Source organism: Lipophrys pholis (genome assembly GCF_963383615.2).
Source record: "Lipophrys pholis genome assembly, chromosome: 13".
NCBI classification, from domain to species: Eukaryota; Metazoa; Chordata; class Actinopteri; order Blenniiformes; family Blenniidae; genus Lipophrys; species Lipophrys pholis.
This window is the reverse complement of record NC_137632.1, coordinates 11,875,927-11,893,024: the sequence shown is the minus strand read 5'-3', so window position 1 is coordinate 11,893,024 and position 17,098 is coordinate 11,875,927. Positions and strand designations below refer to the sequence as shown.

General features: G+C 40.5%; 1 protein-coding gene across 1 annotated transcript in view; it reads right to left on the bottom strand.

Moving 5' to 3' along the window:
- The window catches only part of pde11a (phosphodiesterase 11a), a gene marked incomplete at both ends in the record, with an annotated part of 35,399 nt that extends 19,518 nt beyond the window's left edge, over positions 1 to 15,881 (bottom strand). Inside the window, 5 exons of the mRNA XM_080479156.1 lie at positions 684 to 748; positions 908 to 1,048; positions 1,697 to 1,786; positions 13,531 to 13,689; positions 15,078 to 15,881. Of these exons, the coding sequence (XP_080335282.1) occupies positions 684 to 748; positions 908 to 1,048; positions 1,697 to 1,786; positions 13,531 to 13,689; positions 15,078 to 15,881 (1,259 nt within the window). The remainder of the gene's footprint in view (positions 1 to 683; positions 749 to 907; positions 1,049 to 1,696; positions 1,787 to 13,530; positions 13,690 to 15,077) is intronic.
- Between the last annotated feature and the right edge of the window lie 1,217 nt (positions 15,882 to 17,098).

Here is a 17,098-nt window from a genome sequence, read left to right as displayed (position 1 = left end):
GGAATCTGATCAGATTTTAAAATGCCGTTACACCACATCATCTGATCCGGTCAAAATTTCATTTGGATAGAGTGTTTACATGACCTGATGTCAATCAGATTGGAATTTAATCAGATCGTCCATGTAATGACAGTGAGAGTGTCTTTTTCAGGAAGATCAAATTGCCCAGTCAAGAAGTCTGTTAATACTCTGATTACTTCTAGTTTATTGATATTGGGAACTATTGTTTTATTATCATCATTATATTTTTTCAAATACTGTTGCAGTTTTTTCACTATTGCTCCAGAGCGACCCGATCAGTTCTGGTCAGTGAAGGGCTCGGGGGGAATGATTTGTCTTACTTTCAGTGTTGTTTTCTTCCATAAACATCCCACACAATATTAGGCCTCACTTTCTCCACTCAGCCATGTCTGGCGGTGGAGAGAAGCAGCAAAACCCAATTAAGTGTGGCTCCCACAGTATGCCATGTATTCAGAATCAGCATTTCACTCCCACAGACCTACAGAAGAGCAGCTTTTCACACTTATTTTTTTGTGTTCACTTATTTTGAAAAGAAAACTCTATGCAAAAAGCAATCATGGGTGAGGACATGACTATTTGGCACGGGTAAAAATAAATGGCAAAAGGATGTTTTTCTTCTGATGTTTCTGAGGAACTGAGAGGTTTAATCACTGAGTACATACCTGCTTTCAGTATCTGCGCTACACTTAGGGGACAGTAGTTCAAACGACTTGGTGAACTTTACCACCTGAAAGATTTGAGAGAGAGGAAATCACTAAAGCAAACAGATCACCGAGCATTTACTGAAACAAACTGAGACAAACAGAGAGAACAAGCATACACGTGCACATATACACAGACAGACACACACCCAAACACCGCAGGACATCGGAGAGAAAAACAGTACCGGTGACTCAATGTCCTCCAGCAACTGAACAGAACAGCGCTCGCACTTAAGCAGCGTCTGGGCACGGTGCATGATCTTCCTGACAATCTTCTCCAGGTCAGTCTGTTCCTCAAACAGGTCATTGACTACTTCCAAAAGTGCCTGGACACCAGCAACAGAAGAAGATACCGCTGGCATTATTCCAAACAATCTGAGTCACATGTCACAGCAGAAACCCCAAATGAAAAAATCTGTCAGCAAATAATGCGGAGGACCCTTTAAATACAGATGTTTTGCTTCGCTCAGCTTTTGGAACCTGATTATTATCGTTATTCTTAAACCATAAACCAACAGGATGATATAACATGATTACTTTCTCCAATAAAACAAAATTAGGTCCTTTGTCTGAGGCAGTACCGGTCCCATTTCATTCACAAGCACATAAAAATCATATGGTGTAAAAAGAGCTTTCCTCATTTTTCTCCTCTCCTCACTGAACTGTGTTCTCGTTATGTTCTCCCCCATCACAGATCAATGTGTGACATGAATTAGTGCATCTCTTAACATTCCCTCGGAGATTTAGACCACAAACCAGGCCCTCATCTGGATACAGGCCCTTCCCCCTCTACACATCCGGAGAAAATGTCCAGGCAGGGCTGCATGCTGCTCTGAGATTCCCACTGCAGTGGCAGCAAGTGGGCTGCTGCTGATCAATACTCAGCCTCTCTGTCAGCACTGGGTGGGGGAAGGAAGTAATGCTGATCCCAGGAATGGGAGGGTCGTTCTCCTGGTCGACCCTGTGGCTCTTACCCGACTCCTGTCATACTCTTTCCTCGAGGCGGCAAAGAGCTGGGCGTTGGAGATCGCAATACCACAGAAGGGGAGGTACATTTGCAGCACCTGTGGATACATTAAACACAAAGGCAGACTTAATAAAACCAGAATATTTGGAAATATCTTGAAAACCACAATGACACAGTGCACCTTTCTTCTTTTCTTTGTTGTTTCAATTATAGTTTTGATGCCCTTACAATGATATACATCATATTACATATTACAAGGCGGAACAGCTTAATGCATGTGACACTAATTCACACAGGAGTTACACACATTCCTACACTGGTTGCATAGAGATTTATAAAAGTATTGCATCATTAAACACTTGAATCCATTGGTTTTGTCATTGCATTTAGCTAAGGTTTGTCTAACACAGCGGTGGCCTGGAGTTTAGAGATCTTGTAACCTGAAGATTTCCCGGAAGAGATTTCGGTGGGGAAAGTAAAAGCCACTGCTTGTCCCCACCCTAATCACCACCACTGTGGCCCCTTAAGCCCCTAAACCCTCGATGGCTCCCCAGGTACAGCAGAGTGGCTGCCAGCTGCTCCTTCTCGATGGGTTAAGTTTAGTTTATTTGTTTAGTTGTCAGGGACCACATACAAAATATATTAATCTTAAAGAAAAGATGCTTTGTACCAGATTTAGCTGTTGCTAGTTTCCATCTACAGTCCCCACACAGGAACACAACATTAAAATACACATCATAAATATTGCCTACAGTAGGATTAGTAAGATTATTAATACATTATCAACATTAGCAATAACCCTTAAAATTCATCACCTGGTTTCCTAACATTCATACAGAATGCTAATAATCTTATGATACTACATTATACAAGCAACACAATGGGCAGTTTAAATGGACTAATGCTGACACAGCTGGTTTTCCATAATGAGTTTTTTCAAGTTTCGAGAAAAGGCGTTCCAATCTACAGACAACTTCGGACTGTCTGGAAGCTGTTTCCAGAGTTCGACAGCTCTAAACGAAAAGGCTGTTTGTGCAAATGTTGTCGATCTTTTCAGGATGGCACAGTTTCTGTGAGCCGTGGAGTGGGATGTTCAGGTTGTTTGTTCAGAGTAAAGTTTGATGAATTTTGTCAGTGGTGATAGTGCAGTATCATTAACAATTTTGAAGATGGTCCTTCATTTTGTAGAGTATTTTGTATTTGCTGCGAAAATTACAGGGTTGATAACGAAGTCCAGTACCTTTAGTGCCTGATTATAGAGAGATCTGTGTGGCGTGAGTGTGGTCTCATTGGCCTGAGACCAACAGGACTCACAATAAGTGATGTGTGGAGAGATCATGGTATTAATGTATGTGTACAATGCTTCAGTGTTCGGACTATTCCTGGTGTGTCTAAATGAGGACATATTACATTGAATTGAATTACAAAGTTTTATTAATGTGCTTTTTGAAGCTTTTTAGATATATCCTTTCTGTCACAATGTTTATTTTTGTTCTATTAACTGAGATGTTGAGCTAGAAAGGCTGCCCGTCGATCACAAAACATTTTTTTTTAATTCTCACAGACAATTTAGAGTCATCAGTTAAACTAATCTTTATTTGGATTGTTGGATAATCGCAGAGTAACTAAACTAAAAACTGACCAGGAATCTATCCAGGCTCCTCTTTCTGAGTGTGTGTGTGTGTGTGTGTGTGTGTGTGTGTGTGTGTGTGTGTGTGTGTGTGTGTGTGTGTGTGTGTGTGTGTGTGTGTGTGTGTGTGTGTGTGTGTGTGTGCTCACCACTGCAGAAATCCAAAACGATATTTACTTGTATCATGTATAATACACAGTCCTGAACTGCACATAACAATATCACATAATTACCTATATGTTTGAAAGAGGACTACCAAAAGATTAAACAAAAGAGAAATATTTCCATTCACAAAAAACTTTTCAATTGGAAGAAATGAGAAACATTTCATAAGCATTTTTTTCATGCTGGGACAAATAAATCTATTGCACTGACATTTTACCATTTGACTGATTAGTCTGACTTACTGTGCCTTGGGCTGATAACATAAATTCCTTATTTCACTCATATTTTCTTCTTATAAATAATGCAGTCACTTGATGTGGCCAAATAATATAGTTCGCATGTACACAGGAATCAAATCAATGTTCTATAGTTAGGAGTCATTTCTTGTTTCTGCACCTCTGTGGATTCATAATAAATATCAATATTAAAGCTCTCGCTCCAGAAGATATAAAAAGTGGCTGAAGCTGCCTGCTGCTGAGACGACCAGGATGTGAACGTGCAGGTCTATACAGTGACAACTAACCAATGGCATCATCTTCCAGACACTCAGGCCCCATAACATGGAATCAATACTATTTAGGTTGTGTGCTTTCTTACTCTGGCTTTTGTGTGTGTGTGTGTGTGTGTGTGTGTGTGTGTGTGTGTGTGTGTGTGTGTGTGTGTGTGTGTGTGTGTGTGTGTGTGTGTGTGTGTGTGTGTGTGTGTGTGTGTGTGTGTGTGTGTGTGTGTGTGTGTGTGTGTGTAGCAATCTATCTTTAGCATCAGGCTGCTGTGTAAACAACACAATCAGTACAACAAACCCACTAATATTTACCATCCGTCAGCCTGGCCTGAGGGTAGGAACACAACAATACATGAATGGGAAGTTACTCAGCTGCGGTGGCTGATAGAAGCACGTGTCTGTCACCTTTCAGTGATGATTATGTTTCAGTATCAGTCGTCAGCTACACATAATCTTCATGTGAAGGACACAGCTGTATTACACAGTGTAGAAAAGTATGTCTATACATGTTCAAGGTGTGCTTTTTTTTTTTTTTTTAGGTCGGCCAAACTTGTATGCATGTAGAATATGGATGGGGCAGAGGGTAAACTGATTAGCCACCGTGTGTGCCCTCACAAATGTCTTTCAGTGATGTCAGTTATTTCATGGAGTTTCCACCCATCATTGTGTTAAATGGTAATAAAACCAAAAAGTGGTTTTGAACAAAAAGCATTGTGTTAGACTTTAAATGTCCTTGCTTTCATCTTGATGATATTTATGTGCATTTCTCACACTAAAAGACCTGAAATATTTGTTATACTATGTAATATTTGACAATTTGCCACAAAATTGCACCACTGAAGCTGTTGAGGATGCAGTTGAATAGCTTACGACTCGCACTGAAGAACTAGATGTTGACCAAGGGTACAAACAACGAACACCTTTATTGTGAAGGAAAAAGGATTCACTTATTCAACAAAAGCAATATAAAGAAAAATATACCCTGAGTTGTTCCCACTTAGGACCTGATTTACTAAGATCTTGTGTAAAGTATGCTTAAATACACACTCGTACAAATAGATTGTGCTTTCAGTTTATGAGAGACTGGGGTTTTCAAATGATGGTTTTATATAGATTAGGTCGTCTTTACACGCAAATGATCTGCTGTGTCCCTTCTGTGTTCGTCGTGGAGGGATTGGCTGGAGCGTTGAGCCTCGACAAGCTCAAAATGATATGAGGTTGGATGTGAGGAGGATTGTTAAAAACATACTGAAACCTTTCTGCTAATAAATGTGAATTTGTTAAATAAATAAAAAAGTTTGTATTGGGATGATCTCACACAAATTCAGAGTGGGGGGTGCAGAACGTCTTGTATTACAGTGTGGAAACAAAATTCGAGCAAGTTGAAGAAATTACTCTCTTCACAGTAAAAACAGTTGTTCAGGTAAAGTCAATTTGTACCTGCTTTTCAGACACATCATAAACAGATGAAATCATAAACGATGCAAACTTTTCAGATGTAGTAAAACAAATTGTTTGATGTACATTAATTTATACTCATCTGGTTAACATAGCCATTATTCCATAGTCATTAAGTCAAATGTGCTAAATTGATATCAGTCCTGAGTGCCTTCCATTGGTAGATCAGCTTCCACACATGACGGCGTTCACACACATTTTCACACATTTTTATCCACTTGAACCTTTAGTAGAAACTTAGTAGTATGAATATGAAAGAGACTGTGTGAGAAAGCGTTACGTGCAGGAAGAAAACCAGCATATAACAGTGGTAATCAAGAACACACCGATTTGTTCAGAGTGGACAAAACAGAAGGAACATCTTTCTCTTACAGTTCATTAGTAAATGTTAACTGCAGACCTAAAATAGCATCACAGGTGGGCAAAGGGTAAGAAAATCTGCTTTAATTCTTACAATTACCATTTACAATCAAGCTGGTCTCCTGGGTTCACTGGATATGTTTGATTTCTTAGCCTATATTTCACTGATGGCGATGCTGCTTGTAGAGCATGTTGGCTGTGTATGGAGTAAATCTTTTGCTCAACCCCCCCCCCCCCCAAAAAAAAAAAAACCAGAGGAAAAAAAGGCATCTGTCCACACAGGATGCAGCTCTTCAGTAAACAGTAAAATGGATTTTATAGGGAGAGCTACATGCATATGAACTGGTCAGTTGAACTTATGCAGACAAGAAAATAAGGCCTTACTGTGCTATATTTCACAGTGATTGAGCTCTGATGTGCAGAGATTTCTGTATATGGGAATATTGTATTAATTATCACCTTTGTTTAATCCATCCCTCTGCGCTCACATGTGCTGACGTGCATGGCATGATGCACAAATCAGAGTTACGCAATGCACAAATGCATAAATCATTTAATATGAATCATTTTAAATTACAGTGTGTAATTAAAGTGTGTGCGTAAAATATCACTCATGCAGATGTGTAGATCAACTTCATGTGCTTCATTCAGACACTTCAAATGATCAAGCGCTCTCGTGCAGCCTATTCCGGCACAGAAAACAGATGATGCCGAGCAATATGTTCATTCATAATGCTATTTCAGCTGTCCTGTGGAATTCTGTAATAATGATTTACCAGAAAGGCAGTCGCCATCAATAGCCCCAGCAGGAGCAGATTCATTAGTGAGCGGGACTTTGGGGCTCTGGCTATGGATCTGCCCGTGGAACTAACAGGCAAACCCAAGAAAAGCACTGCTCTCTCTAATTACATTCTGTCAGGCAGGCCATTATACAAGCTTGCATTACAAACAAGATGCTTTGCCCAGAGACCTCTGGACTGACCAGTAAAGAGTGGTTTAATAACAAAACTAACTGGCCAAGGCCTCGGGGACCGTCAGTTCCTCTAATCTCAACGACTGCCTTTTCCACAGCTGATATTTCATATGAGGCAGAGAGAAACATTCAAGCACTTCTACACGTGACTGACAAATACTGATCGGCCTAAAAATAGAAATGCAACTTAAACAAGACAAAAAAATCTCCAGTTATCTTTTATATATGGACTTCTTTTTTAATTCAACATTCTGCTGACATTACAATCACTCTAAAATAAGAAAACTACATCGACACTGAGACCTAAAAAATGAGAAAAAAAAGAAAAAGAAAACATATACATTGCAATTCTAAAAAATTGAGTTAGAAATTAATACGTTGGACTAACAACTCTTTCACATCACAGGAGCCTCAGCCGCTGGCTTTAAGCTGAATGCTTAATCCCTGTCTCACAATGAAAGATGATTTCTCACCTTTATCACACTAATTTTACACCACAACCTATTTTAAAGTCTTTAATTTGTCCTCATCACACTTTTTTGTTTCACTAAAACATTCAGTTCCAAAACAGTAATTGAATTATCACTAGTAACGAGTAATCATCTCACCAAAACCAGACAAAAATACAAAGTCTGATTCAATTATTGAATTTCCTCAAAAACATCAATAACAGCAGTGGATGCTTTTACCGCACTTCGCTGTAACACACGGCCATTTACGCATGTAAATCTCTTGGCTCAGAGCTCTGAATTGTCAATTAGTTGTAATAATAATGAGCTGTATAAATGAATTTACATCTATCAAGAGAGGAGAATCGATGTGCTTAATTACAGAGTTGTGACTCTATTGACATGTTGAACTATAAATATCATGATTGAAAGTAATGGCTCGAAAACAAAAAGCTGAATAATGTAGGACAAAATCAAGACTTCAATTTTTATTATTTATAGGATTCATCCATTCATCCATTCATTCATTCCAGACTTTATGAGCATACATTGTTAATATCCGACTTGGAAAGTGGAAAGCCTGTATGCAGAATTTAAAGATGAAGATTTTATTTCACAAGTTAAATCACTCTCCTTGTATCAGTGGGTCTTACCCGGTTTAATTAAGACTTAAAGGGGTCATATTTAACAACGATATGTCTGCATGTTGGTTCTTTATCGCAGCTGCTTTGTTACTGCTTCTTGCCATTGTCAGTGTTCGACAAATCTGTTTGTCTAAAGAAGGACTGATGTCTTGATTATAATGCGTCTTCCTTCAAATAAAACATCAAATTTTATGATAACTAAATGAAAGAGTCACAAAATGGACCCACGCGGTGCTGACAGGTCAGGTGTACTTTAACAAGACAAAAAAGCTAACACAAAAAATACTTTCTTACGTAAGTAGTTACTTTTCATTTGTAAAAACTAGTACCTCTGTCTTTGTTTGTGACTTGTGATTATCAGTGACGTGCATAATGCTAATTATTATTAAAGCCATTCTGGTACAACCTGGACAACTGAGCTGTCCAACACAGATCTAATACAGACTGAGATCATTCGTTTTTTCAGTTCAGATTTGTAGTTATGCAGAGAAAAAATTCCTTAACATGCCTCGATAATGCCTTATCTTGAACATGTTTTATCAAAACAAGTGGACATACCATTGTTTTGTCTATTTATTGTCGCTTTAAAAAAAGTTTTTGTGATAATTTGCATTTATATGAAGCACTGTGACAGGAACTTGTGTGGCACCATGCTCTGTATTTGTTTTTCTGCATGATTGTATTAAAATCATCTAGCTCCAAGGGAAAATTGCATTCCCAACTTTGATTTATATTGGGACAGTCTGTGGAAGTACTTCTTTTTTTTTACAGCAATGCTTTGACCCAGTACGACAAGGGCTTTGATAGCCAGAGGGAGTACGGTGGTGAAGGGAGAATGCTATGTGACAATTGACTCACGCAGATGCTGAACTATATTGGCGTGCACAATTTAGATGTCTCATAGAGAATATTACATTCCATGTGTGTTATATAGGCATGTGAACTGAAGCCACATCCAGATCACAATGCAAGCGAGCAAGAAAGCTGAACAACGCAAGCGTATACTCTTAAATTAAGTCAGAGGTTAATGAGACATTGCAATTATACATGGGCTGTACCATTATTCCAACCTCCACAAAGGTCTTTGGTTCTGTGATGTTTCAATAGAACATATTTCAAGTAACAGGAGATTCAAAGCCAGCCATGCTGTGTTGGAAATCCTGTAGCATTTCACTACATACGGTCCCATTAAACCTCCTGTAGTATTTGCTATTGCGGTGTCATCCATGATTTGAAAAGTGAGATGCATTTTCTTATTACAAGGTCCTCCATAAAAGCAGAGCTGCAGCTGTGCTGCACTGGGAGTTTACTGTGCTCTCTGATGCTGGCATTGCACGTCATTACTAATTCAGCTGCAGCCGTTGCCGGCATTAGTGTGATGTTAATGCTATGTGAAACCAACTCAAAACAAGGGAAACAAAAAAGGAATTCCTAATTTCATATATTATGGACAATGAGCTGAAACTGGAGCTGCGTTTCTGACAGCAGAAAAACATGTGACAAATGGAAAGACCTCAGTCATTTACTCCAGTGAAGCCTAAGTCTAAAATAAAAAGCACAACTGGCTTTTTGCTTTCATGTTCCATCTTCTCTCCCCTTCAGGGGCTCATGCAATATGTGAGCAAGTCTGTATCGACTTGTCACTGCCATCCTGCTCCGGCTATTCAAGTGTGCTGATGGACTGAACACGTGCTCCTCGTGCTTCTCTCATAAACAATCGTTCACAAACAGACGACTAAATCAAACACAAGCACTGACTGCTTTAACATATTTCATCACTAAAGTCTGTGTCTTTGTGTTTGTTGCAGCTGCCAACCTGACCGAGCTGTTTAAAGATTGAACTGATTCACAAATGAGTAAAACGCTAAGCAGTAAACGTCCATGAGCCTCTTTCAGTCTTTCCAGACTTCAACTCAAAACCACCAAATAATTATGGACACTGGATTAGTTACATTTGTCAAACCTCCACCGCCAACCATACTTTGCTGGTGCTTTACAGTATGGCAACAATTCAAAGTCATATAAACCATGCATATGCAATGTTGCAGTCTCAATGTATATGATATTAAATTATACACTAGTAATGCACTCATATGCGTGCGGGCGTGTGGGTCAGCCTTAACATTAAGACTACAGACAAGTGAAGTAATTACCATTAATATTCCCTTTATCATGGCACCTGCCAGTGAGGAAATATTTGAATGAAATGAAATATTCAAAATGAACATTGTATCCTCCTAGAAAAAAAAGGTAACAGCATTTGGATTTGAACAAGTGTTGATTTGTAGTGGTGAGACAACTGGGTCAGATCATCTCCAAAGATGCAGCTCGTTTCCTGGTCTGCTGTGGTCAGTATCTATCAAAAGTGACCCAAGGAAGGAAAAGCCATAAACCACTGACAAGGGTCATGAGTATTCTAGACTCATTGACGCATGGAGGACCCGGGTCACAAACTGAAAGGATGTGCTGCTCACATCTTACCACAACATACTATAGCACGCCTCAATGCTTCAGTGAATCAGGACTGGTTTTCTAGTGACTGAAGGACTTACACAATATTAGGCAGTGGTTATAATCTTATGGTGTTATATGTTGCTGGCAAATTGTGTGCGGCTCTGTGTGTCGATGTATGCATATTGCGTGCGTGTGTGTGTGTGTGTGTGTGTGTGTGTGTGTGTGTGTGTGTGTGTGTGTGTGTGTGTGTGTGTGTGTGTGTGTGTGTGTGTGTGTGTGTGTGTGTGTGTGTGTGTGTGTGTGTGTGTGTGTGTGTGTGTGCATGCGTGCCTGTGTGTGTTGCCGGCATTCACAGATATTGTTCCATTCAGCATTTAAGTGAAGCGTTAACCTCTTGTGAGACATCTATAAAGCTATTATTCTTGCTGGTATTCACCACAGTGTCCTGGCCCTCTAGAACATTCTGCCTTAGGAAAATGTAATGCGTCTCAAAGACGAGCTGAGACCCAGCCGGTAACTAAGTACTGGGAGTCATCGTGAGGGTAAGCTTACTACATAACAAATCAAATGAGTTGGGTGAATTCTTTAAATAATGAATGTTGGCCGCATCCAGTTTGGGCAACAGAACAAGCAGAATGAGCAAACATTATCGGCTGTGCATGTGACAGATGTACAATGAGTCTTTCTCTTTAAAAAAAAAGAGAAAATGAGAAAAAAACACCTGAACATGAGTTGCATTCGATTTCTGAAAGCAATATGTAATATGTAATCTGATACATATGCATAATGTGTTTTTCTTTCAAAAGCATAAAACAAAAAATTGCGACTGTTCCAACAATCTATTTTCTGTATGAAATTACAAAAGTAATAAGCATGAATTGAAAAAAAAAAATCACTAATATCCTCTTGATTGACATAATAAATTAAACACAAACAAGCTGGAGCAGATCCCAGCTGATGATGGGCCAAGGCAGGGTACGCAGTGAACAGGTCATCAATCCATCACAGGACAAACACAGACAGAGGCAATAGCAAACTCCTTTTTACACCGACAAGATATTTAGTAACTAATTAGTCTCAAACTCATACGTTTGGACAGAAAACCGGAGTGCTCAGAGAAAAGTCATGTACTCATCACTAACTTCGCATGGGTTTAAATCATACAGAACCTACAGACAACAATTTATCAGGATCAATAACTGCACGTTCCTCTGTATTGAGTAATTGGACCCATCATTTTTTACACTTATCTTTGCAGCGAAACCACTCAAAGCTCAAACACTCTCAAAGCTCAGCTGAAAACGTATCTTTATATATATATATATATATATACTTTTTATTTTTGAAATGTTTTGCTCTCAATTTTTGCTTTGGTTTTGTCACTCGTGTCACATTGTTTTGATTCGTAAATCGTCATTCAGCCTGGTTAAATGAGCTCTATAAATGCAGCATCATTAATGACATTACTACATGTGGAAAACCCTAAATCTCAAAACTGCAAGCCATTGTCTCAGCTCTTGATTTGCCACAGGACGACAAAAGCCACCCAATGGTTTATGAAATGTCCCATGCCCAAGAAAAACATGAAGGGAACAAAATTGATAAAAGGTTAAAAAAAAAAAAAGAAAGAAGCACCCTCCTCTGAAGTCCATTGCTGCTACCGTAAACAGATGAATTTTACAGCTCTGACAGTAATTAGAAACTACTGCCGCTATTACTGTAGTACTGCTCGGCTTGTGTCCCACGAAGCCAAAAAGATAATGTTTGTCTACAAAGAAAAACAAACTTAATGGCGTTTCTAAAAGGCCACACATGAATCATAAAGCATGAAAATTACTTTGGGCCATGATTTCCTCTGTACTTTAATTGCCCGGCAATAACAACAAGACTAAACGTCAGGAGGTGGGCTTGTAACTGGAGGGGTTGGATGTGAATCTGACTGCAGATGTGCTTCATTAGGCGTCTCTGAGCAAGGCCCAACGTGAATCCTGAACAAGGAACTGATAAACCTTTCTGACAAAAGATGGAATGTCTTCTAAACATCAAGCAATACCAGATTCTAACGTGGTGTGATGTAACGTAGGTCCTCATTTCGCCTCCCGGAGCCATGGAGGTGTGGACTCCTCTCGTTCTCTGAATGCGTACTGAATCTGTCACCAAGATGTACGCAGCGGACCCTTTAGGTCCTGTACGTCACAAAGTGGGTCTTCATGAATTCACATGCAGCCTTGGACCACTTTTAAAAGACCAACTTCCCCCAACAAAAACTCCCATTTTGGTGACGCTCTGACGCAGTTGTCTCGCCATTACTATTTGGCCCTTGTCAGATTCACTAAAATCTTTCTCTCTTGTCCATTTTTCTGCTTCTCGCACATCAATTTTAAGGAGAAAAGACCCAGTTGATGCCTCAAAAAATCCAATCCACCAACAGTGCCATGAAAGGGAGATAATCAGTTATTCACTTCCCATGTCAGTCGTCATCATGGCAACATTATGGCTGACTGGTGTACCGCGACTGAGAATCTTCACAGAGCCATCAGGAGGCTGTTAAATATCACCATATGCAAAATGTCAATTATTTCAAGACGTGTTGAAGTATTTCGCTCCAAATGGTCAAATCCGTCACATAATTATTGATGTTTGAAGTAACAATCATAATTTGAACCTTGCCAGGTCAGGGAGTTACGTGTGGAGGTATTCCACTGTGTTTTGGCGTTTAAGGATTTCTGGCACAAACCCAAACACCCACCCCCCCCACCCCTCTAAAGAAAATATATAACATCAGACCAGAACCTCACATGATGTACAATTACTAAGACAAATGATCTAATCAGAGCAACTTGTTAACAACTCCTTCACAGGTATTTAATCATTACTAAAACCAGGAATGGGTCTCCTCCAAAACTGCGTCGAATACAATTTTGCACCGTGTTCTGCTAAGTAGATGTGATTGATTCAGACATACAAAGATTATTTCTGGTTTGTGGAGCTCCACGTGTGTGTGTATTACATGTGCAGTGTAAAGAAAATGCAATACAGATACAAAATGGAGTGAGCAATAACAATCTTTTGACACAAAATGTTCGACTCAAACAAGGGAAATCTGCTTTGCACATGCCAAGCAGCCAGCAGGGTGCAAATTGGTATTGTGATACCGTCTCTTCCTCACACCGAATGTATTCTTGCAGCAATAATGATGAAATTACCTTCTCATCATCCTCAGTGAAGAGTTCCCCACTTGAGGTCTTGTTGATAGCCTGAGCGACTCCAATGATCTCTCCATCGCTATTGCGAATGGGCATGCATAAGAGGGACTTGGTTTTGTATCCTGTCAGCTTGTCAATCTCGTCACTGAAGCGGCGATCCTGCAATTCACAGGCACAGAGCAAAACTAAGACACAGTGTGGTGGTGGTGGGGTGGGTGGGGATGCAGTTAAGCTTCTTTTTTCTGGCAATGCAATAAAATCTGTAGCTCATCCGGGCTGCTAGTGCAACTAACAAAAACACAGACAAACTACGGTACTTAGTTTGCCTGTTGCTTTAGTCTCTGATGCAACCTCTTCACTTCAATTCCCATTAAGTTCATAAGTCCCCATTGCATGTCAGTAATAAGTTTATACTTCACTCTGTCATCTGTGCTTTTTACTCTATTTTCTACATTTCTGTACCTTCCTGCAGAATCTCTGACAGTTTAGATGGAGGTTCATGCTTCTTTCCCAGATCCAATCTGCAGAGTGTAGATCAGCTCTCTGTCTTATGTACACTTGTTTGTTTATGTCCAATCTTTGTCATTTTTACTATCTCGTGAACACAAACCAGTGAAATCAGAAAGTCTGCACCTCTGAGTTTGGATTTAGACTTGTTTTTATTTTTATTTTAACTCTGGCTTATGCTTGCTGATGCAGGATTGTTGTGGTTTGTTTCTCTCTAAAAAAAGAAAGAAAAGAAAGTGCCAAGAGAGGCCTACATTATAACTGGAATTAAGAGAGTTAAGATTACAGCGCACTGCAATAAAACTGAAGAAACATCTTCCTCTCCATTTGGACATTGTATCCCCTCGCCAGGTGTAAATGGATGATTAACCAAGAAGAGATTAAAACCTTTTTCTCTTGGACAGAAAGCATTTCTCATCATTAAGCAATGCATTTCCTATACATTGATAATGATACTTTCCTTCAGAGGTTCTGAAACTTTCTTTAATCCCTGTGAAGGTTTATAAGCTCACATGCTCTGTTAAGTAATATATGACACAAAGTCTATTCAGTATTTAGACAGTTTTAGTTTCCTGACCCTCCAAAGGTCAAATCTGGGTTGCAAATCCCAAACAGTGAAACATCTCAGTGTTATTTAGTGTCATGTCCAAGGTTGTTGATAAATCATCACATATTTTTAAAGTTGTTTAAGTCTTTTGGGAAGCATTGACAAGAAAGATTAAATGCTGCTGTGCCGATGCCAGATATTGCTTGCAAACGTTAACTGTTGCATTTATTGTTTTTTAATGTATAAATATGTTTTGTCTTTTTTGCATTACATCTGGTTCTAATCAAAAATGCGCCTTGAAAAAAGTTGCCCACCAATATTGACCTGAAGTTGTGTCCATCTAACGATAGACATTGGCTTCCAGTTGTTTCTGTTTGAATGATGATACATTAACTGTGTCATTTAAAAGGAAGAGAAGCCCTGTCTCCCTGTGACTGTGACTCATGCAAATGTACACACACGCATGCATGCATGCACAAGGAGGCGCGGGCACCTGATAGGCGTCAGGAATGTTCACGGTCTCTCCATGTTCAGCCACATAGCCAATAATCCCTTTGCCCCACGGCACTTGAACTTCATCTGAATTCATTGAGGGTAAAACTGTTGTACCTGCGTGCACGTCAAAGAATTTGGACACTAGTGTTTGCTTGTTGCCCGTCCCTTCCACTAAAAACAAGGAACACCGGTCTGCATCGACCATGATGCAAACAAACACCAGGACTTTGTAGCTGAGACTAGTTAGGTCCAAATCGTTCGAGATGTCTTTTACGAGCTCCAGGAAAAACTCCCTCTCGTTGTGTTCTTTGAGGTAATATTTAAAATCCACTGCTGTGGACGGGTACTGGGGGATGTTGACTCTGGACTCCAGCAGTGCGCTCAGGATGTGCGCAGTGGTCGGGGGCAGAGAGCTGGCTTTCCTCAGCAGCGCTCTCCTCCTCATGCTCGTCAGGGGCTCCTGCGCCCGAGAATTCACGTGTTCATCGTAGGTCCTGTTGACGTTGATGGCCTTTGATCTGGCGAAAGTTTTCCGGAGCTCCTTCTGAGAAGCCCTCCGCTGCAGACCGTCACATTTGCTCGCCCAGCTGTCCTTGCACGCGCTGCTCTTCTCTCGAGGCTCCGCGGGAGCGGACGACGCTGCAGCCGCCGCCACCGCCGGACTTTTGCTCGCCCGGTGGTTCTTGAGCCATTTCTCCACCATGCTATAATTCCCCTTTCTGTTCAGGTAGTCCTCGAATAACTCGGGATGCGAGTCCAGGAAACTTTCCACGTCAGAGAACAGCATATTTGACACTGCCATGTCTGTTCTTCATAAGGTCCTCAGCGAACCAAATCCATGAAGTCGTGCGGAGAAATCTCATCTATGAAGCTTTACGGAGGGTTAAAGTAGAAAAACCCTGTAAATATCACAACTTCCAAGATCCGCTATGCCGGGAACATCCCCGGTGCCCCGGCTGCACATCCAGGTTCTCCCCGGTGAGGAGAGGTACGGAGACTCCCTGTGCGCACCGGCATCTTCCTCCACAGCATCTCCACAACGCTCACTTAATGTAAGGTCATCATGGAAGCAGATCTAAGAAAAGCAAAGTGGAAGCAAACTGAGGCTCGCGTCCACCGTCACGGGCTGTGGGGGTGGGGGGTGTTTTGGGGGGGGGGATCTCGCACAGAGCCACTCCAGAGAATCGCCGCCGTACGGGTCTTCTTGTGAGCGCATGACGCGCGCTGTGGTTGGCTCGTCCTACTGATGCTTGGCTTCGTCACACACACAGTCAGGAGCTCCTGGTTGCTTCTGCGCTTCAGCCCTCAGGCCATTTGAACCGTTTGCCCTCCTTAAAGTGTGGGGATGATGGGGAGGAAGTGGAAGTTGCCGATGATGTGGATGATAACTGGGGTAAATGCCCCGTTTCATCATGCATGCTTATTATGATGGAAACGGCATTATCAAAAGATATAAAATGGTGGCCGATGGTGGTGAATGCTTCTGGTGGAGAGGGGTGAAAATAAGTGAATAGGATGTTTACAAGGTCTTGCAAAACAAAATATCCCTATATGGAAGGATTGCATTTTAATTTGATCTAAATGTGCTTCGGAAGTGTTCCGTTGTATGCACTAAATACTACATGGGGACAATATAAATATTTCACAAAGTGCAAACTTGTGTAACTGTGTAATAATTATATTTAACAGCGACTTTTACTGGTAGAGTGTGCCTGTCAGAAAAATCAAATTCCTTCATCCAATATTATGAATCAATTTCTGCAATGGCGTCAATTGAACGCTAGGGGGCATTGTTCTCCATAGCTTGAACTAAGGGATGCAGCTCACAACAGTTGGGTCAAATTAGTCATTGACGCTCCCTTTCCATTCATCACAATTGCTTACTATAACTGAAAATGCCTGTCTTCTGGAAGCACTTATCTACATGCACACTCAACATATAACCTTTAGGCAAGTCAAAAAAAATAATATGCCAATGTGAAAAATAAGTGCTTGTAACTTAGTCACAATCTTACCATC